Genomic DNA, 22853 nt, shown 5'->3' with positions numbered 1-22853 from the left:
TTTAAACTAAAGTTGCATAATAATTACGATCGAGCTTAAGGACACCAGGTCAAATGCAGAACCTATGGTCAGCATTTCCACAGGAATCTCCACATGAACACATGACAACCAATTCCTTATATATATCGCCTTTACCAACAATGCCACCATCTGCACAACAGCACAAGTGCAGGAGCAGCATCAGAAACAGCCACAGCAGCAACATTAAAGCCATGGTGGTGCCGGCTGCTGCTGCGCCGGAATGCGGCCGCCGGGAGGAGGCGGTGGCGGCGGCCGTCGTGTTCTGTCGGCGCGGCCGGGGCGTCGTCGTCCCGACGGTCGACATGTCGGCGCCGGCGGGGCGCGGCGAGCTGTCGCGGCAGGTGGCGCGGGCGTGCGCCGGGAGCGGCTTCTTCAGGGCCGTCAACCACGGCGTGCCGCCGCGGGTGTCCGCGGCGATGGACGCCGCCGCAGCGGCGTTCTTCGCGCGGGCGGGGGCCGAGAAGCAGCTCGCCGGGCCGCCCGACCCGCTGGGCTACGGCAGCCGGAGCATCGGGGCGAACGGCGACGTCGGCGAGCTGGAGTACCTGATCCTGCACGCGAGCCCCGACGCGGTGGCGCGCAAGGCCAGCGCCATCGACAGGGAAGACCCTCGACGGTTCAGGTACGCTATAGCTATACATGCAGCATATGCGCGAAATTTTAATCGATCACGAATTACATTGCGCTCGTGCGCAATGTATATATCATCTATCGTGACATTTCTTGTCTCTCCGAAAATTTTAAACGGCTTCGTTTTCTTTCTCTGATTAATTAGCAGCTGTTTGACTGTGTATGTGCTTCACTGCTTCTTAATTTATATGGTAAACAATGCATATGATCACGTTTATATTAATGATCTCGATCAAGTTTATATGGGAAAAACGATAACAACTTTGTTATTTGTCAATCGCCTGAATGTTTTTCCCTTCTTTTCGTTCGACTAATTAACTTACACTGTTACACATGCATAACCTAAATTTTGCCCAATACTAAAACTTTCAAGTTTATTATGAATTTAGTGCGAGTTTTAGTTTCAATGAATTTGTATTGCTTGTCTCTATATTCCAACATTTTGTTTCATATTGGTACTGACACACATTAAATTATAATTTTTTTCAAATTTATATTATAACATAGTATATATGTTTCAATTCTAGGAACAAAATTGACATCGAGTTTTATATGTTAATGTAATTAATGGTTGAAACGGCTAATTAATATACATGAAACAATCAGCAACTTGACAAAGAGATGAACTCGATAATATTATTGCGGAAAGTGGTCGAGGAATCCTTTTCAGTATTCTTTTTCATTAGCGAATAGCACTTTTGAGATAACAAATTCTCTTTCAAATTATATTTACACATGCTCTAAGAGACGGAAGCCAACAGCGCATTCCTAATCTCACTAAAATCCTATTGAAAATCCACTTACATATGCGTAAACCAAAATTTGAACCCTGGTGGGTGGAGTCATACACGGTGCACCCACGACTCCACCACCACACCACTGGTGTTTTCCTCGTAAGTGTTTTTATTAATGAAAACTTGGAAGAAATAATAAATTCTGTGGCAACCTAAAACAGAACCAACAAAAATTATCTACATTATAATGTCACTATATATAGGGTCATGCGAGAACCATTGTAGAGAGGTCCAATCAAATAAGCTATCAGCGATAGTTAGTTTTGTATGATCCTCTCTCTCTCTCTCTCTCTCTCTCTCTCTCTCTCAACAAATAATGTCTCCAAGGAGGCATTATTAGTAATTCACAAAAAAAAGGAGGCATTATTTGGAAACATATGTTTTTCTGTTTCGTTAATGAATGAATCTGCTCATACCATTCTAGTAGATAGTTTATATTTTTGCCACGTGGAGATTGTGTGAAAGGAGGAAAAGATATATGCAACGAATAAGATTGAGTTATTTTCAGCATATGGACTTATGGGTTAAGTTTATCATGATTGTCAAACTACGATTTCTCCAAAAACTTTAAACTACAGTGCTTATGTATATAACTTGTTCTAAGCTTTTTTTCTTGTTTTTATATAATATTTTAGTTATCTCTATAAACAAATGTTTGTAATATGTCTAATAATCCATATATAAATAACATATAGCCTTAGGTGTGAGCTTATAATTTTTTTACAGAAGTTACTCCCTCTGTCATAAAACAGCAATATACTTCGTAATACTAGCATTTTAGGGGAATAAGAATTATGGTGAAAGCTCTAAAATACCCCCTTATAAATGTATGGGATTGATGGGATTAAGGATACTGTGAGTGTAAGTGGGGTGTGGTTTCTGGATGGCTAGTAGAGTGAGGACCCACTAGGGCTAGTGTGGTTTCTAGATGGCTAGTAGAGTGAGGACTCACTAGGTGTAGCACGGGGAATAATAGGGTAAAAATCATCTTTTACTTGTTCTATATAGCTATGTTTGTGACTAAGGTGACATGTTGGTACTTCGTCGGTTCTTAGTCGCGTATTTATTCTGTTACCATATCACACTAATGTTTATGGTATCTATTCCATCTTGATTATCCAAGAGGGTGGTTGAGAAAGAAATTCTCTTGGTTTTTAAATTCAAGGGTATACATAAACTTTTTCCAGAATAAATAGTTCTGGCTCTCGACAAGATCTCGGCAAGTTAGAACATTGATAGACCCCGGGTGATCTTCTACTGGCCAAAACTAGGTGTGACGATATTTCATATATTTTCCCAAAATGAATCGATAGCAAGAACCCTCAAGAGGGTGAATGAAGGTATCGACAGCACGGGACTAGCATTGCACAATTGGCCAAACAAAAGGAACGCGCAAACACAAAAAAAGAACGCATGCACTGGTCGATCAGGGGAACCTGAAACAACCAATTAATGGAAACCAATGTATACCAGAAAACATAAAAGTGAGTGGAAAAGTGTTGTGTTTCGTCTGTGGTATGGTGACAGGATGCTTGATCAGCTGCCCGCAGGACTGATGGGATGGGGCCCTTTAGGTCATTCGTGCTGAAAGTCCGAAAGAAAAGTGACGACTCCTGTCAGCCTACCTCTGCAAATTGCTCCAAAGACTGTTGACTACTCCTTTCGTCCCGTAATATAAGGGATTTTTAGAGGATGTGACACATTCTATGACAACGAATCTGATAGGGAGTTTGTCTAGATTCATTATCCTAAGATATATCACATCTCTCCAAAATCCCTTATATTATGTGACAGAGGGAGTAGTTGGCATGTCAATCCTGAACATTCCTGTGGATTAACTAGTCATCAATCATGCATTTGCACAAAATATTATTAAATATTAAAATTATAATAATATTTGTTAAACATGTTGGTTACTCCCTTTGTCCCGTAGAAAACCAACCTAATACTAGATGTGACACATCCTACTACGACTTTGGACATACTCCATCCGTCCCAAAAAACTCAACTTCTAGAATTTGAATTTTGTTCCAAAAAAAACCTAACTTCTACCATTTTACCTACCCTCAGCACGTAAAACGAGAAGTTTTATCCCTTCAATACCATTTACCTATCTATCACTCTTACTACTTTTTTCAATGATTAAGGGCGCATTTTAGTTATTCTCCATCTCCACTAATTCCACCTCAGAATGCTAGGAATGGATTTTTTTTGGACGGAGACAATACATCTGTCCAGATTCATAATACTATGATGTGTCACATCTGATCGTAAAGTCGTTTTTTATGGGACGGAGAGGGTACCTTTTTAAAATTTTAGTTGCCTATATACGAGAAGAGTTCACATCAGCTAAAACTGTCTCATTATTAATTTCAAAATTTGGAATGAAATTAATAAAACATTGAGTTGAGAATCCAAAATAGGCGTAATATCATATTTATTAAATGCAGATTTTATAATTATTAAATTAAAACTTATGCTATTTTCAATTGCACGATTTATTTAACACGTACTCTCAACATGATCTATATTCACGATAATACTATCCATCACATTAATGGTCGGATTTTTCTATCTAATGTAGAAGCTCATAAGAAGCGTCAAATTAATAAAGGTATATATATTATTAGCAACTACTTGCATCATGGATAATGTCCATTCAATACCATTCCTTACCCTACGTCCCTACCTTACTCCTGCTTCAGTATTCCTAAGCTGTTAAGCACAGGCCGGGCTGTGAGGAAAAATGATTTTGGTAACCTCATTTAATGAGGGATGGTTGGGAGTGTGAGGGTGGCTGAGGATAAAGTAGGAAGATATTGAAATGAGAGATAATTATTAGAACAAACAATATAACTTTAGGACTCCTTATTTGTAGACATAGGATTGGAGTCTGATTGCCGGTATGTTGTCATAAGACTTTCACCGCTAGCTCATTTACAAGTAATCCGTGAGATTTTTTTATATATCTATGTTCTTACTAGTGATTTAAACACCAACGTTAGAAAATAAATTAAATTACTACGAAAACTCCTCAAAATCAACTATTTTCAAATTCAAATTTTATATGTGATTCATACAATAATAAGCAAATGATAAGAATAGTATAATAATAGAAATGGATTGCCTGGTTTAAGAGGGAAGAAAAAGGGAAGAACAGTGATCGATGGGGAGTGTCCTCCGGCAGGAACTATTTTAAATAAATTCTTCAATTATCTCTAAATTTTAATCATACATTTTATATATGTTGTGAACTCGCCTCTTCCTCCCTCTTTCTTCTTTTTCCATGAATATATCAAAAGACCGTTTAACCATTATGGCTATCTTCTTTATTACTTATATTTTCTTTTACCAATGTGGCCACATCTAGTTTATGTTATCACCGGTAGTTTTGCTTTTCAGCTTATTAGATGCAGCCAAAATTTAGATTTAGATTTTAAAACTTAATTTTATAATTTATTTTTTATATTTTTATTGTAGTTTATTTTTAACATTAGCTTGCTAAGAGCACACATAAAAATTTTATATGCAATTTTTTATCACTAATTATTATAATCAGTTCTACACTAAACGATGGGTTTTCTCACTGCTCCACTTGGCTGGCACCACCTCTACATGCTCCTCCGCCACCAACCCACCTAACATATTCCCTGCCTCCTAATTTATGACTTCTCTAGCCACCATTAACCTTTATCTCTATTATCACACCTTAAAGTGTACTTTAAAAAAACAGTATAAATGCAGGCGACTAAGCAATCAAAAAATAATAAATATACATAATTAGTTGTTCAAACACCAATGCTGAAAATCAACTAGATGGAAAAAATCCTCTCAAAATCAACTCTAAAATTAAAATTAAATTATACAATTTTAATTTGAGAGTTAAAGTTAAATTATATAAACGATTAGAGAGCGTCACTACCTAGAACCTAGTCTAGCATTACATGATCTACTCTAATATCAAGTACGGATCCTCCTCAAATGTTGGACGATTGTTAATAACAAATATTATATGCCTCTTATATACTCCCTCCTTCCAAAAATCTGAAACCTATTTCATTCTTTGGTTTTTCCAAAAATCTAAATCCTATTTGTAGTCACTATATGCTAAATTAAATTGTTGATCGGAAACTAAGAAGTCATTCTAATACTTATTGGTTGCATGTTCATTGGTTTTGCTACATAGTGAGTGAGTTAATTGCTTCTTGGTATTGATGAAAAAGAAATAGGTCTCAGATTTTTGGAAGGAGAGAGTACCTCTTAGTTCTTGCTTCAAGCTGCCATGTAGGATGATATAATGAGCTAGCAGAGATAAGATAGAGAGAAAGCAGTAACCACCCTCATGTAAGGAGCGACCTCTACATATATAAACTCATAAAGAGATGAGAGAAAGATACGAATAGATTGAGTGAAAAAATAAAAAATATTATAGTATATTGGGGTAGGTGTATTAAAGGTAATTTGTTGTATATACTATCTCTTCATTAATGAGTAAATAATATGAATAAAATTAAAGGTGACCATCGGTTCTACTATATAGAACTTGCTCTAAGGCAGCAGATGCTGGAGAGGACACAAGCTTATGTGTGAGCGACGTAGCTACAGATGAAAGGAAAAATATAACAAATGAGATGAGATATGCATGCGTTTTTTTGAAAAAGAAAAATAAGTGAAAGACAAGGAGTGTCATCATAGCCCCACGTACTCCAGTTTTAGACTGGCATTTTCAGGAGCTAAAATCAATAGTGTGATCGAAGACTTCATTATCAAGTTGAACAGATTAACTAGGAGTACGTACTGTCAATTAATTGAACAAGATGTGCATGCGTACGATTGTCCTCGTCCTGCAAAGCTTTTTCTCCAGGATTATTGCAGCTTTTGGGTCGCTGCAATCTCATACACCAATCACCCTTCTTTTTCCCATCTAGACGTGTCTCCTCGTGTACCATCAATGATCGATAAACCAAGTGGCTGTACCATCAATGATCAATAAACCATGTGGAGACAGTAAAAATTGGTTCACTTTAGATGTTGTTTTTCATCGACAGATAAAAAGGAAAAACATCGTGCTAATTAATTAAGCATCTATTTCAAGGATTATTATTTAGGCATCTCAAACTTTAGCTTAGTTTGTCCGATTCTTGTCACATATAGTACTCTGAAAACAGTGCTTCTATAGTAAAATGGTACTATCTATATTATTTGTTTTTATTATGCTAGACTTAGTTGCGGTGTCTGTAGTACGACATAATGCAGACAATTAGGTTCTCATGTTCAACATATAATGTTTTAGTTTTTTCTATCTTAGCTAAATTTTTGCAAGATTAATTATGATGTAGTTTAAAATAAAAAGTTGTAGGAGACTAGCTTGTCCCGTTGGTTTCATAGAACAGGATATATAAAAGAACTAAAAAAGATATATATTACATTGTCCTATACAGATAAGCTGGTAGTAACTAGCACCATGACCACAAACTAAGTAGGACCGATATATTAAGACTAAGATATACTAAGAGGTAAGAATATATTCTCTGTAGACTCTAGTATTAATTAGGCTTGACCAATGTTCAACACTAATTCAAAATCTTTGGAACCTACAATCTGAATTAAACATAGTACATGATGAAACATCTAAATTTATGATAGCACATTTATCGGTCAATGATAAGAGTTAGTACCGACCGTCAGTGCTAAAGAAGACACTTCACATTAGATGGTCGGTAAAGCTGGTGCTAACTGCCTATCTAAGGCACCTAGGCACTCTATATGACCGTCTTGGCTAGAGTAGATGTTTCAGAGATCAAGTGGAATTGAAGCTAGAGTAGAGAACATGGAATTGACATAGTAGAGTTAAAAAAAATAAATGTAAGTGTCTTACTTGAAAATTGCTAGAATTAGTCACGATGTGTGATATGAATAAAAAAAGGCAACGAAGCATTTTAGTCTTTACTGTCCATAGTTTCTTGGAGCTCTATTCTCCATCTCACGAGTCAGAAACTTTTCATTATTGCTATATCACTATAGAACATGTGCGACCTGATCTATAAAGATCATGTGGACTTTACTTTAACTCCCACCTTTCATCTAGTGTCTCCGCGAAGAATGCAACACACACTTTTTCTTTTTGCTTTGTAGCGAGTGAGGTGTCCACCATTATCATCGTGTACCATATTTTCTAATTCTTAGATCTCATGTCGCACTTACTATAATATCAACTTCCACGACACCTCTCGCGACAAAACTAATTATATGACTTCATACTTTTTCCCCCTAACAGCCAGGTGGTAAATGATTATGTGGAGGCAGTGAGGCAGCTTGCTTGCCATGTCCTTGACCTGCTAGGAGAGGGCCTAGGCCTCAGGGACCCCACATCCCTGACAAGGCTCATCACAGCCACTGACAACGACTCCCTCATCAGGATCAATCACTACCCTCCATCCTGCGCCGCCGCCGCCGGCGACCACAAGTCCGGCGGCGGCCCGGCGCCGACGGCGGCCATCGGGTTCGGCGAGCACACCGACCCTCAGATCCTCAGCGTCCTGCGTGCCAACGACGCCGACGGCCTGCAGCTGCTTCTGCCGGACGCCGCCGCCGCCGGCGACAGCGTCTGGGTCCCCGTGCCGCCCGACCCGTCCGCGTTCTTCGTCAACGTCGGTGATCTCCTTCAGGTCAGTTACAAATTCAAGTAATTGATCGATTGATGTTACTATTTCGTTAAGGCCCTATTTAGATCCCACGTAAAAATTTTACACCATGTTACATCGAACGTTTGAATACCTGCATGAAGTATTAAATATAGGCTAAAAAATAATTAATTGTGCAGATTGTGACTAATTTGCGAGACGAATCTTTTGAGCCTAATTGCTCCAAAATTTGACAATGTGGTGCTACAGTAAACATTTGCTAATAACAGGTTAATTATGCTTAATAAATTCGTCTCGCGGTTTACTGATGGATTCTGTAATTAATTTTTTTATTAGTGCCCGAACACCCCATACGACACCATATATAATATCCGATGTGACACGCCAAAACTTTACACCCTGATCTAAACACGCCCCCTAAGTTGTGTTCTTTGTTATTGAAACTTTCGAGGGCTCATTCGGAACGCAAGATTGAAAAAATATAGGAATAGGAAAAATATAGGAATAGGATAGGAATACAAGTGTAAAACAGAGGATTTGAAGACATAGGAATTTCATGTGAATAGGTGTTTGGATAGAGTAAAGGAAAAACATAGATATCTTTAAGAAAATAGGTGCACTATTACAAAATTATCACATGCTACTATTGAATTAAACAACATTAATCAACCTAATAATATGCTTTAGTTGCTTGATGGCATGATTTGCCTCGTTCCCACGCGAAGGGAGAGAAAAGAGGTCAGCGTGGATTTTTTTTTCCTTTGATCTTCCAGTGATATGGCTAGCGCAGGAAATTTCACTATGTATTTCCTATAAACGTTTTCATGTGATTCAAATAACGCCACAGTAAAGTAATCCATAGTAACTAAAGTCCTTCATTTTTCCTATGTTTCTCCTCCATTCCGAATAAGCCCTGAATTTGTTTGTACATATTTTTGCAGGCTTTGACAAACGGGAGGCTGGTGAGTATCCGGCACAGGGTGGTGGCCGGCACCGGCAAGCCGAGGCTGTCGACCATCTACTTCGCGGCGCCGCCGCTGCACGCCAGGATCTCGGCTCTCCCGGAGATGGTGGCCGCCGGCGCGCCGCGCCGGTACAGGGCCTTCACCTGGGCGGAGTACAAGAGGACCATGTACACGCTCCGCCTCAGCCACAACCGCCTCGACCTCTTCCACGCCGGCGACGGCGACGGCGATGCCGGCGTTGGGGACGATGACGACCATGAATAGCTGGACATGAGAGATCTTGGAACTGTGCAATGCACACGAAATTTTGGATCGCTGGAAGTTTGTTGCAATTTCGTTGGATTGTAATATATTTATGGTGCAGTAATTACTAATTAAGTTTGTGACTTTGTAGTAACAGTGATCAGTGTCCTTGTGCATTAGTGCATATTGTATAGGCTACAGCATAATTATATGTTCTGTTTCAATTTTTGTCCTAAAGTCAAATATTCGTAACTTTGATTCATTGATTTCTAAAAATTTATTTAGTTTAACATGATAAGATTCATGTTTTTAGATTATCTATGAGAAATGCTTTCATAATATATTTTTCACATGTTATTAAACTATATAAATTTCACATAGTTTACATGTTGTCCAACTAATTCTAGAAATTTATTTTGTTTCTACCTTTACTTTTGTGTGTATGTTTGTGTGAAGAAAATAGAACTTCCCTTCTCTCTTAGGTCTGAATCTCTTCCCTGTTTCAATTTTTGTTCCTTGCTAATGTTGCAGATATTGTCCTTTGCTTAAGCCTTGAAGCAAAAACCTTAGTCTTACCTGCACGCTGCACTGAGGAACGTAGCAGTCATAGATGTTGAGATCCAAGAGATTTTCGTTGTCTTTTTCCCTTAATTCTCGTGGAGGTACTACGTTTTGGTGTGAAGGCTTACTCTCGTTCGTTGTTTGCTTTTTCTTTTTCTTTTTTGGTTTTTTTTTTCCCTTGCAAGATTCCTTTTGTTGAAAGGGGACTCCTGATCTTTCTTGTAGATCTTTTTTCCCCCAAGGGATTGTTGCGTACATCTTCCGGTCTACTGAACGTAACACTGAACCTTTCTCCCTTCGCGGCCACGGTATGTGGTTCATGTCCCAAAATTCTGAACCTTCCTCAAGGCTTTCAGAGATCATAACCATGTAACTAAATCTTTCAGAGATGTGTAGCTCAAAAGATTATATATTTGCAGTTCTTCAACCTTATATAGGAGTATAAACTTTCTTAGCTTTATTACGATTATAGATGTTACTAATTCAACACAAACCAAACACCAAAAGTTGAGTTTGAGATGATCTGCTCAAGCAATCTGACAAGTTTTGAAGTTCAAGATAGAACCAGCAACAATGCAACAAGGTAGCCAAGGTGAGTCTTGCGCACATGCAAGACTACAACACAAGATGGGGGGCACAATAAAAACGTGTGACAGTTCCAGCGTCTCAACTCTCAACATCCAACAGAACATAAATCGATAATCATAACATTCATAGCATTGTTATATTTCATCAAGATAACAGGAAAATGGTGTCTTGGTTCAGTTTGCCAAGTGATACAAGATACAGCTTAAATAATGACAATGGATACAATGGTTAGGGCTTCGCAGCACTCCCGAATTAGGAGCTGCTGGTGGACCGAACACAACAACAAACTTCAATTTCCTGTGTACACGAGAGCCACAGACCTGAATCGGTGTTGCTCTCGTCGACCACCGGTATCACCCAGGGTAGCTCCAATCCCATCGATGGCAGCTCAGCAAAAACGAATGAGCGCGCATCGAGGAAAATGAATGGATGGATATCTAGTGTAAACCTATACTAATGTACATGGCTATAGTGTGTTCGTCTCAAGTTAATTGTCGACAAGTACTCGTAGTATACTTGTGCGTGCAGAGTAGCATGTATAAAAGGGACTCTGCTGTTTTACTCGACGACATGGGACTTGGCTGCACGGCGTGAGCACCTAGTTCTCTTCTTAGAAAGGCAGCATGCACAGCCTTCAAGCAGCTCGAGGTCCTCATCGCAGGTCAGAATAGAAGCCAGCTCGGGGTTTTCCAATAGCATCTTAGAGGTCAGAAAACCAGCAATAGTCCATGTCTGATATGACCGAGATTGCTTCCCGATGAATCTTCCAGAGCGGGTGTCATAGTACTCTGGCCATTTGTCAGCTGCCAGCTTCTCCTCGGCCACAGCAATGGCTCTTCGGGCCAACTCTGGTCTTCCCATTTTGATACAGGCCAATGTAAACTGTAGACAAATAAAATACACTGGTAAGGGATGATTCATAAGCATAAAAGGAGCAGAAAGTTTGGAAACAGTCTGTCAATATCTCCATACCTGCCACAGCAGCGTTGGCCAGGATCCACCATTATGATATGACCATGGGCTGCATATTAACAAAATGTTTAAATGTCAACAACTGTGGAAATGAAATAGAAACACGTCGTATGAAAAGCTACACGAGAACAAACTAAGTTGCCCATAAAAAATCTGAGTGCAGCAGGGCATATGGTGATATTTAAAAGATAAATCAGAAGAGGTTTTGAGCCCTTGTTTCGGTTATTATGTGTTTGCTCTGCTAAACATTTCTTACAAGATAATATCAGCTGGTTACAATGTTTATTTAGTGGATACTACATGTGTTCACTGGATCAGCCAATGATTTATGTGAAATTATCATTAACTAAGAGGTCAGGTTGAACGTAGATCATGAAAATACTAGCAATAAAGACCAGTTCAAGAATCCTTACGTGTTCTTAGGATCACTGCCGGTAATAATGCGCCATTCATCATCTTCCATTGCGGGGTAACATATCTTGAGGGGCATGTTTGCTATGAGATCATCCCATTTCTCATCAATAAGGCTAAGTATTCCCTCAGCTTGTTTTGGAGTAGTTAGAGATGAAGTTATTGCCCAAAGGTTGCCGAGAGAGAAGAACCTGAAATCCATGTGAGCTGGCTGCAGGTTCCCGATGAGATAGCCACCTTTTTCAGGAATCCAGTCAACAAGCCAAGAAGGGATTTGCTCAGGATAAATGTTGAATTTGTTTGTTGCATCATGAGAGTATTCTTCTGTTTTGTATCTGTATATCTCATTTATCTTCTTCATGTCAACCCAGTAGTATTCCCTAATATGAAAGGACAGCGCACTCAGCCTGTTATTAATGGCACGAAGGAGGTTTTTTGACCCATCGTTCATAACAAGCATTTCTCGAGAGCATCGTAGGGCAGAGTAGAACAAAGCCTGAAAAGCAGGTACAATTGGTCAGTTCGGATAATCTTTTGTATCTAGCTTCAAAGTAGCAGTATAGAAGTACTGTCTCTAACAGCACGTTGATCCCTTCATGTCAGGTTTCTTTATCTTAATAGTGATATAAAATAGTAAATTTATTTACTAAGAACAGAATTTCCTACAGTAGGCTAAACCAATTATAAACAACATTATCAGTTGCTCAGAAATATCATTCTGTAATAATTTCTACTAAAATCCAACTTACTTGAATTTCAAGGGGGTGCCCATGTATTCCCATCCTCCTGTCTATCATGCATGATCCGTCTGTGACCAGTAAAGTTGGAAACATATCGAACCCATCGGACAAACACAAGCTTAAGATAAGTTTAATGCCGGTTTGCACATCTACTCTTTCCTGCAGTGCATTGTCCCCTGTAATCTTGCAGTATGCCCTCAGCAAAATAATCCACCAAAGTCCTGTAAAATTATTTGGGGTAAACTACTTTGATAAATCTGTCATAGTTGATAAACGAATCAAGAGAGAGAGAGAGAGAGAGAGAGAGAGATTTACCTGAATCCACCGGAGCTACACGTCCAATAGCTGACTCTCCAAAGTCAGGGTCCAAAACCTCCTCAAATGCTTCGTTATTGTCATCAAGAGGCACAGCCCTAATCTTAAAGCTAGCTGGCATCAAGCCTTGCCCAGGGCTGTAACAATCAACAGTCTTCTCCCAGCTCTGGCCATCAGACATAGAAAAAAAATCAGCAAATAAAATCCTAAAATGAATTAACTGCCATGTTGAGACAATAAGAAAACTAGGCTCAAAACAACATGAATAAGACAGATTTCTGTAACCTTACTGTTAAGTGCTAGTGCCATTTGTATAATAGGAAAATTTTGAGAATTTTTTATATGTATGTCAGTTAACATGTAAGTTTTTTCCATTGAATTATTTTCATAATATTCCGAAAATTAGCTGGGCCCAATTCATCACTAGCAGTATTTATTGCACTAGCAATTCATCATTTTGTGACAAATTAGCTGCTTTCATTCATATAATAATATATAGGCTGTCTACTGGTTCATCAGACTACGTGAGAAAGAGACATAGTATTATTCTGCAAAAGGGAAACCTTATCTCCATCTACCCCACAGTAGCTAAAGCCATATAGAATACGAATTCATCATAGGTCATAGGACTAGACAATCACATCTAGCAAGCAAATTCAATCTGAAACATGATATTCAAAGACCCAAAGTGGCAGTAAAATTCTCATATATATCTAACCATGCATAATTCTGTATTTTTCCTCCCCCCAACTAGCAGGAAAACCTAACGTGCACGCAATTAGCAGTTCTCAGTACCCACGGTATGATGATTACTTTGGAATCCGAAATCGTTTGGCCCCAAATTTGAATCAGGATCAGGATCTGAATCGGCTCACCTGCAGCTGCAGGGTGTGGAGGAGGAAGTTGCGGACGATCTCGGTCTCGCCGCGCATGAGGAAGGCGAGCGCCGAGGGCACGAAGTCCCTGATGAACACCTGGTCGTAGTTGAGCGTCTCCGTGCACTCGGGGTCCTCCGCCGCCACCGTCCCCACCGGCTCGCCGCAGTAGCTCACCACCGCCCTCCTCAGCAGCCTCCACGCCTCCCGCTCCGCCTCCGTCTCCTCCCTCGCCTTGAGCGCCGACGCCACCTCCTCATCGGCCGCAGCCGCCGCGGACGCCGCCGCCGACGAGGGCGGTGGGGTCTCGACCGGGAACGTGTCCGGGAAGAGGACGCGGTCGAAGAAGGGGAGGTTGCCGGAGACGGCGGCGCGGGGATCAGAGGGTATAGGTGGGGTCGCCGGCGAGGCGGCGGTCTGCCCGGACTGCTGCTGCTGCTGCGACGCCGCGGATGCGAGGAAGGGCAGGCGGCGGCCGTGGAGGTGGTGGTGCGGGTGGGGGCATCTGGGGAACAGCGGGGTCGCGGTGGCGACCGTCGCCGCCGCCGCCGCCGTGGCCGACGACAGCAGCCTCCGGCGGCACGGCCTCACTGCGGCTGCGGCGGCGGCGGCGAGCCCCATCGGGGTTTGACCATTCATAGAGGGCACCACCCACAGCTCCGGCGAAGGGCACCGATGCGATAATCACAAACTTATCAGAGGGCTCTCTGCAAAAAATCCAATAAAGAGGAAAGGTAGGTAACTTTAATGTAAATACGGGGGTCGGTGAGGGGTGTTTCTGCGAAAGTGCAAGCGGGGTTCGGTGCGGTTTAGGTGGTGGAGGAAAGCGTAATGGAGGATGGATAGGGGGGCAGAGGAGGCGGCCTTTTTATAGAGTGCGGTGTGGTAGGCGCCACGCTGGGCCCACCTGGTTTTAAAAGTGCATTGTTTTAAAAAAAATTCAACGTTTTTTTTTTCCTCTGTCCTAATTAGGGGAATCTTGGATTGGATTTTCGGGACGGTGAAATTACCGTCGTGGGACTCGTGTTTTCTATTTTCCCCTTTTCTGCATCTCTGGACAGAGAGTTTAATTTTGGGCTCGCAGAGTGTACGCATTAATTTTGGACGTGACAAATCTGTAGTCATTTGACTTGTAAATACATTAGGGCTGTGTTTAGTTTTTAAATTGAGAAGAAGTTTAGAGAAAGTTGGTAGTTTGGAAAAAAAAATTAAGAGTTTATTTGAGTAGAAAAATTTTAGATGTGATGTGATGTGATAGAAAGTTGGGAGTTTGAAGGAAGTTTGGTGTGAACTAAACAGGGCCTAGTTCTATCAGGCATAGCTTGAATAGTGCAATTTACCTTAAGTCCTTTCATGTGATCATTTACTTCCTAATGTTTATATATTATTATAGGTTAAAAATATGATCTTTTGATTCGTAGGAAAATATTTAAAATTTAGAGAATTTGAATCCTAGAGGGAAAATTCCCAATAAGGCCTTCATAAGAAAGGATTAAATTATATCAATTTTTTTAAAATTCCTATAAAATAAAAAATCCTACATAGATTTTGAAGAAAAGTTAGTAAGAGCTAAAACCTTTTTAAAAAAATTTCTATCAATTTTATCTCTATTATCTGATTTCTATGGTTTTCCTGCAGTCTACTAAAATGATTATTTGTGTACAAAATTAAGTGTTTTTCTATTTCTTTGTTTTTTTTAATCCAACCTACTAAGAAAACCCTAAGTTTGAAAGTTTTGGTTTATATAGATCCGGTGATTCTTTTTTTCCTTCTTACAAAGTTGACGAATAGCATCATTTTGTTCTTGGAATAAAATGGCTTGCTCAAATGAATAACGTGTCATGGCCTAAATGAGAAAAGTCAAAACTGGGCAAGGGAAAATGGGCAGCGTGTGTAAAGGATTAGTGGGTATTTCTGTCATTACGCACCAAAGACAGATCAAAGACCAGCTCAAGGAGAAGGAAGACAGCTCGTGCGGGCCGCTGTGTGAGTCGTCAGAGAAAAAAAATACAAAAGCGTGTCGGGGAAAACAATTTTCTATACTTAATTAAAAAAAAAAGTCGCCCGCATCCGTCACGAATCGCTCCGTACGTACCGGTCCATTACTACCCCTTAACCGGTTACGCACACTGACACGTCGGTCCCACCGAGTGGTGACGGTCCGCATGGCCCACAAGTCAGTAGCTACTCCGTAGAATTTTTCTCCGTACGTTACGACTTAGAACGCGCACCCGGTGCCGTCACATGGGATGCGCACCGCCCACCGGCCGCGCGCCGCGACGCCGTGAGCACGTTTTATAATAATAAACATCGGCCGATATTTTTTTTAACCGGAGACGGATCCACCGTCGATGGGGGATCGAACGGGTGGGATGGATGCCGCGCGTCCCGATCGCGCCGTGTGGGGACAGGAAAGGGAGCCGTTGGTTGGTACTACTAGTACCATGAGAAAGTAAATACGAAGTACTAGAGGCTGTCTCGTGGGGCCCAGTGGTCGGTGACTTTAGAAGGTTAAATTGAGGATAAGATCGGTAGGGGGAAAATCCTCACGTAGTGCGAGTGGACACGTCACGTTCTGCTGCAAAGTTTTACTACTACTACGGGCCAGTCTTTTCTTGTTTTCCTGTTGGCGAATAGTCGTTACTAGTAGTACTTTTATCGGAAATAATGCTCCGGAAAGGAATTTGTATCCACAAACCTATTTACAGTGTTACCTCACTTATTTGTATCAAGCCACGGATCGACCCGTTTATATCTTTATTTGTATTTGACATTTAAGACAACTAAGAGTCTCTTCGGGAGTGATCCTATCCTTCACTCTCTGGCACGAAAAACAAAATAGCGTTTATCTCATAATTAATCAAGTATTAGTTAAAATAAATTTTAAAAAAAGATTAATATAATTTTTTAAAGTAACTTTCATACAGAAAATTTTTACAAAAAACGCACCGTTTAGCCGTTCGAAAAATATACGCGCGGAAAACGAGAGAGGTGAGTTGGGAAAATGAAGATAAAGAACTCAGCCTAATACAAGCTAGAGCGTGATGAGGGAATATGTAAGTCTGTACAACGTACGTGGAGAAAAAATATGTAATTTTCTTTTTCTTCGAGAGAGTATGTCAAAATTTGATGCTCAAATTATTTGTGTTAAAGAAAATGAGCAAACTTCTACTAAAATATTAAAACTTTAAACTCAAAAGTGAAAACAAAATTAACCAAAGCCCATATTTGAAAACTTTTCAATCTAAATTTTCAAGTTAAGATTTGAAGACTTTATTTTTAACCTTGATTTGAAACTTACAACTTAGATTTAAGGACTTTTGAATCAAAATTTGAGAACTTTTTAACTCGGATTTGAAAACTATGAAATCAAGATTTAAAACTTTCAACTTAAATTTTAAAAAAATTTAAATTAAATTTCAAAACTTTCAATACAAATTTTAAAATCTTTCAGCTATTTCTTAAAAAACTTTTACCTAAAATACAATTAGTGCTAATTAACGTCATTAGCGCTTAGCAGAGGAGGGGAGCGCGCGCAGCTGCGCTAGCTATGAAACCAGCACGCACCCATTAGTAGTCTTCGGTATACCCTACCATATTCCTCAAATACGTACTCCCTCTGTAAAAAAATAACTTTTATAAAGAAATTTAGATATAAACATATCCAAATTTGTGTACAAGAGCAGAAAAGCTGATTTCTTTTGAGACCATGAAGCAGGGGATATGGCATGGATTTGGTGGGGATTGATCTAGCAATAGTAATAGTATCCAAGATAATCGATGTTTACGTATCTTAGTGGTGGTTATCGTAGTATTGGAGTAGATGTACATCATTGATGGTGGAATAGCAGTATTCCATGCTTCCTCCTAATGGATGTAATTATGTGAAATTGATTTTATTTTCCATCTCAAAATATAAAGCATATTAGTTATTTATATGGCCTTCTGTATTCTTTAACTATTATTATTTTCATAATATATCATTGATTGTTGTATGGAATTAACATTATAAAAAAGTACTTGATATGAATATAATAATATGTAATAGAATGTGTGGCACAAAATATACATTCTTTTCTAAAAATATAGATACATTATATCTCCGGACAGAGGAAGTGTTTTTAAATAGAAGTCGTTCTAGTTCTTTTTACCAGGAACATACAATCTTTGCAAATTACTCGTAGTAAAAGCTAGTTCCAATGTTTTTTAACTCATTTTCTCGTAAATTATTGAGGTAGTATTTTGGCAATAACACGTGCAATGGCGTACAATCAAACCTGTTAAGTGGACTGCTTGCATGCGGTGCTAGCCGACTAGCCGAGCACACGTTTTGTCTAGTTACGTACATTCCAGTTATATGTAACCTAATTATTCTATAGTTATATTTTTTAAATTTTCTTAAGAAAAATTGTTGAATGTTCGCTTTTTCTTTGACGTGCGTTCCCTCAATCAAAATTGTAATAAAATAATAAAATACAAGAAGTAGGAGTGGTTTAATTATGAATCCATTGTGGAAATCCAGGTAGCGGTCCGAAAAGGGCAAAAGGGCAAAGTGAGAAGTGAAAGCAAGCGCATGTTGATTGGGTGCTCGCATACCACCTTTTTACTGAGGGATGTACAACATAGATGCGTGATGTGGCTGTTGTTCTTTTTTACTGGCTATAGCCTCTCAGGGTTGTGGTCTTGTATTTTTTTTCCTCTATCAATACAAAACGTCGCACTATCTTGTGCGTGTTATTTTAAAAAAGGCAAAGTTTGCTAAAGGACATCGCAATTGTGTGTATTTAGCTCAGGGACACCGCGAAAGTGAACTTTTGGGGGAAGACATCCCATAATCGTGGATATTTGCTGATGGACACCGCGCCGTCTCCTCTCCACTTGACGTGCTGACGTGGCAGATGGGAGGCTATTTTTTGACGCGGTCGGACGTAAATACCCCTGTGCCTTATCTCCTCACATGCACTCGGTAGACAGAGCAGCGGCTGAGCCGATGGCGCCCGGCGACGTTGTTGCCGACGCCGGCGGCGATCGGTGGCAGTTCTGACGATGTGGCTAAAAGAGAAAGTGGAGAGGGCATCCTTGCAAATCTATAGGTGGTGGTTTTGTGCAATATGGTGGCCAGAATAGTTGTCGGCGGCGACGCGAGCGGCAGTGACTCTCGGCATGACAGTGCATGACGAGCTTCGGCTCGTTTCCATGTGAGTGAGTACAGGCGTGCGTGGCTATAAGGCTCCTGGAGACTCACTGAAGGTTGTCTGAGGTTCGGCGATGGATGGACGGCGATGGCGACCTTCGAAATGCTCCAGCGGTGGCAGAGAACGGCAGGTCGACGGCGTCGGCTCCTTCTGGCCTTCGGGCTGTCAAAGGGAGGAGGGAAATGATTCAAAGACCATCTGAGGATGCTACATGTGCGAGGAATGGTGCCGAAGCTCACTCGGGAGCGAGGTAGCGAAGGAATGAGCCGGCGGCCGGACTTGAGGAAGAAAGGTTCGATCTCCTCAACGGCAGTGCCTCGGATCGATTCCTCCGGTAGACCTCCTTCTGGGATGCCAACGATGCTTTTGGCGCAGTGGCTCGGTCAACGATGGCTTGAGTCGACGGGAACGGCGAAGCGACGCACGGCGGCGCCCTGGACACTGAGAACACCGACGAGCGCATCTTCATGTGCTTGATCTGCGGTTAATTAGGATGCAAGGACATGGCTAGATCAGGTAGAGGAAGTAGTTCATGTTCCCATGGATAAAATGCGACGAAGCTCACCAGAGGTCTCTAAGATTGGATCAAACACCTTCAGGCAGAGAAATGAGGAGGGTGTTCTTGGAGATAAGGCGCAGGGGTATTTACATCCGACCGTGTCAAAAAACAGCCTCTCGTCTGCCACGTCAGCACGTCAAGTGGAGAGGAGACGGCGCGGTGTCCATAAGCAAATATCCACGTTTATGGGATGTCTTCCCCCAAAAGTTCACTTTCGCAGTGTCCCTGAGCTAAATACACACAATTGCGATGTCCTGTAGCAAAATTTGCCTTTAAAAAATAATCATCTCAGGTTCTTAACCCAACACATGAGCGCTTGAAAACTATGTAATGAAGAGGATTAAATACGAAGATATAATTAAAGATTTTATTTCAATAAAGACTAAAAGATGATGATTTCCCGTAGATCATAAGGTTAATGAATGTGTGTTTTGGGGATTAGGATCCTCTGCATTAGAGTACAAAATGGAGAGATGTTACAATAAATTGCATTAGAAGACATCTGCACCATCCATTCATAGTCCTATGCCTGTTATCAACCTCCACAGCATGAATGCGATAGTACTAGCTTAAGGGCCCCTTTGAATCACATGGTTGAAAAAATGGAGGAATAGGAAAACACATGATTTTGATAGGAATTGAAGTGTAAAACAAAGGATTGCAAAACACAGGAAAAACACATGAATGATCATTTGATTGGATCACTTTTAACAACCAAATTTGGTAATATTGGCATCGGGAAAGAATATTAGATCGAAGCAAAGTCGGAGGCGGAGATTGAGTTCGAAAACAGAGCAGGAATCGGCTGGAGTCCAGATCGGCTACGATTAGGATCGGCTGGGTCTGAGTCGGACTGGGTAAGCCGATGCAGCCGGTTTCGACAATGCGACTTGATGTATGATATCGGGTTGAATTGAGACGCTTCAAGGTGATTGCCGCACATGGATAGAGTCCTGATAAGGCAATTGTATCTATTAATTAGGATGTTTTATATAATTTCCTTAGAGATATGCTTGGGCAAAAGTCTGCCGCAAAGACTTATGGTATCTTAGAGTTTGTTAGAGATAGTAGTCGTGTCCGTTATGGACATATCTTGTAATTCTCGGGTATAAATAGACCCGTGCCCTATGTAACTTTTAACACATATGTTCAATACAATCTCGGCGCATCGCCACCTTTTTTCTTTAGTTTTATTTCGACAAGTTCTTGCTTTCGGGTTGAGCTGCATCGGTTTCGATCTTCAACAAGAGGTAAAACTTGCTATGATGGATTATGTTCTCGGGATTAGTGCTTCCATCTTTATGATACTCTAATCTTGTCTATGTAATTCGTCAAGTTATCATATATCTTACATAATCTTCGACAATATCGTCATTTAACTTACAATCGGTTAACACCTGTCAACAGAAGGCAGCCGATTAGGTTAAATAGCGACATTGACCTAAATTATATAAGATATCTACCACTCTATGAAACTTCCAGCGGCTTGATTGTCTAGATATTGTTCTTCCTTTCATACTTAATGCTGCATCAGTTGAGTTTGATCTATTAAGTCGTGCTTAGAATATCAATCTCTAGCCTGCCTTCTGGTCGCCGATTAGGGTAGCGTCGGAGTTTCAGTCGATTTTACTTGATTTAATGGTATTTGCTCTATATGCTTCAGCGATATGTTAAATCTGTCCTTTATGTCAAGATCTTATTTGCATTTAAGTATATTAGGCTTTTGTTTGATATATTATACTTGTTTCAATATTCTGATATAGAGTAGTATCGGAGTATTAGCCGATATACGCTAGATCTATCTGATCGGCTATGCTATAAACATATATAAGGCTGTTATTAATATATATTTCAATCTAAGTGATTTATACTGTCTCGGCATTGGCGACCGATCTATCCAATCACTTGATTTAAGTATATATTGATATAGGAACTATATGTTGTTAATATCTACAGCCGATCGAATAGATTTAGTTCTTTATTGTCTATTTACAACCGCCGATTGATTCACATATGACATCGGCTCAAAGATAAATGATATGTCATCGGCACCTAGCCGATCGGCTATCATTTATAAATTTAACCGCGGTTTCTTTGTCTCTATTTCTTGTTGATTGTAGGATCAAATCAACTGGCACGCTAACACACTCGAAGGCGAGTTTTGGACCTGCACTGGAGTTAAGCAGATCTCTCAGGCCTCGTGTTTTCTGTCAACAATCACAGAAAAACGTAGGAATCGAATGAAAGAGATAGACTCAAAGGAAATCTTTCAAGAGGTTGGAGCTCTTGCTAAGTCTCTTCCAAAATCCACCTACAATGTGTCATTTCATAGGAACTTTATAGGATTTAGAAAACTTTAATCCTTTAAATCAAATGGCCAAATAGAAAATTTTTCTATATGATTTGAATCCTATGAAATTTCTACCTAAATCATTTGATTCAAAGAGCCTTAGAAAGTAGAATATTGTTGCTACAGTACCCCGGATGATTTGAACCATTCGTTTTTAATCTGAGTGCTCAAGTGCTACTGCAAAACATTGTAGCACCTTGCTTTGGCAGTACAAACCGCAGAGGATCCAGATCCGTGTTTTGGTTATACGACTTTTGAATTTCAGGAGCCTCTTTTGAATTTTTGCACTAGGGCCTCAAATTCGTAGAGACGTCCCCGCATTTAAGAACCATGTTATTCAATAGATGCGTATATTTATAAGTTAGCTAATTAGGCAAGTATAGTTAGGTAGTACTACGCCGGAGTACATGTTAGAGTACGTGCGATTACCCCTGAAAAGTGTTTTCCAGTAGTTAGTTAGGTAGTACCCATCGCTACGTTTGGCACTCATATTGAACGGTAACGTGGTAAGGATGAAAACTGGTCCTCGAAGCATCTATTCTAGCATCCGATTGCACACGGCCTAAGCCATGACATGCCTCGGCACTAAGGCATGCGGACTGAGCTTTTACTTTTCAACCATCCTTTTATCTGCAGAGATCGACTTTGACCCCGGTTTACTTCCTGTAATAGTTGACCCCATCTCTTAATGTTAATGCAACTCCTTGCTTGTTTGTCCCCTTCACCACATTCAGGATTTAGACAGGAAACTGATCATCCATGTGTGCTCACATGGCATTGCACGCACATTGTATCTTTTAATTTGTTTCAACGCACTAACTTCTTAAGATGTGGTACATGATGTATGGGAAAAAAGAAGAACTAGTAGTTGCTTAATTGTGCGTCATTTTCCCGAAACAATAAATTGCCCGTCAATGTCAAGATTGCAGTGCTGGAGTTTGTTGCACACACCCATCACACCAAGGAGCATTTCCAGCCAAGTGGTAAGTC

General features: G+C 40.3%; 2 protein-coding genes across 2 annotated transcripts; one reads left to right on the top strand and one right to left on the bottom strand.

The window, feature by feature from the left end:
• The first annotated feature begins 101 nt into the window (after positions 1-101).
• Positions 102-9521, top strand: LOC127760016 (gibberellin 2-beta-dioxygenase 2). The gene is made up of 3 exons (XM_052284223.1): positions 102-643; positions 7723-8113; positions 9031-9521. The coding sequence occupies exons 1-3, from the start codon at positions 102-104 to the stop codon at positions 9316-9318; spliced, it is 1221 nt and encodes a 406-aa protein (XP_052140183.1). The 3' UTR covers positions 9319-9521.
• A 1036-nt stretch (positions 9522-10557) lies between these two features.
• Positions 10558-14607, bottom strand: LOC127782625 (neutral/alkaline invertase 1, mitochondrial-like). The gene is made up of 6 exons (XM_052309897.1): positions 13760-14607; positions 12885-13050; positions 12579-12790; positions 11832-12325; positions 11419-11467; positions 10558-11328 (listed from the first exon to the last, which is right to left on the bottom strand). The coding sequence occupies exons 1-6, from the start codon at positions 14396-14398 to the stop codon at positions 11005-11007; spliced, it is 1884 nt and encodes a 627-aa protein (XP_052165857.1). The 5' UTR covers positions 14399-14607; the 3' UTR covers positions 10558-11004.
• Positions 14608-22853: the final 8246 nt, after the last annotated feature.

Source organism: Oryza glaberrima, chromosome 1, assembly GCF_000147395.1.
Source record: "Oryza glaberrima chromosome 1, OglaRS2, whole genome shotgun sequence".
Classification (NCBI taxonomy): Eukaryota; Viridiplantae; Streptophyta; class Magnoliopsida; order Poales; family Poaceae; genus Oryza; species Oryza glaberrima.
The sequence above is the reverse complement of the archived record's forward strand: the minus strand, read 5'-3'. Positions and strand labels throughout refer to the sequence as shown.

Coding starts and splice junctions, on each gene's coding strand:
- LOC127760016 (XM_052284223.1), top strand. CDS start 102: ATGACAACCAATTCCTTATATATATCGCCTTTACCAACAATGCCACCA. Junction 644..7,722: donor GAAGACCCTCGACGGTTCAG/GTACGCTATAGC, acceptor TCCCCCTAACAG/CCAGGTGGTAAATGATTATG. Junction 8,114..9,030: donor ACGTCGGTGATCTCCTTCAG/GTCAGTTACAAA, acceptor ATATTTTTGCAG/GCTTTGACAAACGGGAGGCT.
- LOC127782625 (XM_052309897.1), bottom strand. CDS start 14,398: ATGAATGGTCAAACCCCGATGGGGCTCGCCGCCGCCGCCGCAGCCGCA. Junction 13,051..13,759: donor TCCACACCCTGCAGCTGCAG/GTGAGCCGATTC, acceptor TCTGATGGCCAG/AGCTGGGAGAAGACTGTTGA. Junction 12,326..12,578: donor GGCACCCCCTTGAAATTCAA/GTAAGTTGGATT, acceptor CCTGCTTTTCAG/GCTTTGTTCTACTCTGCCCT.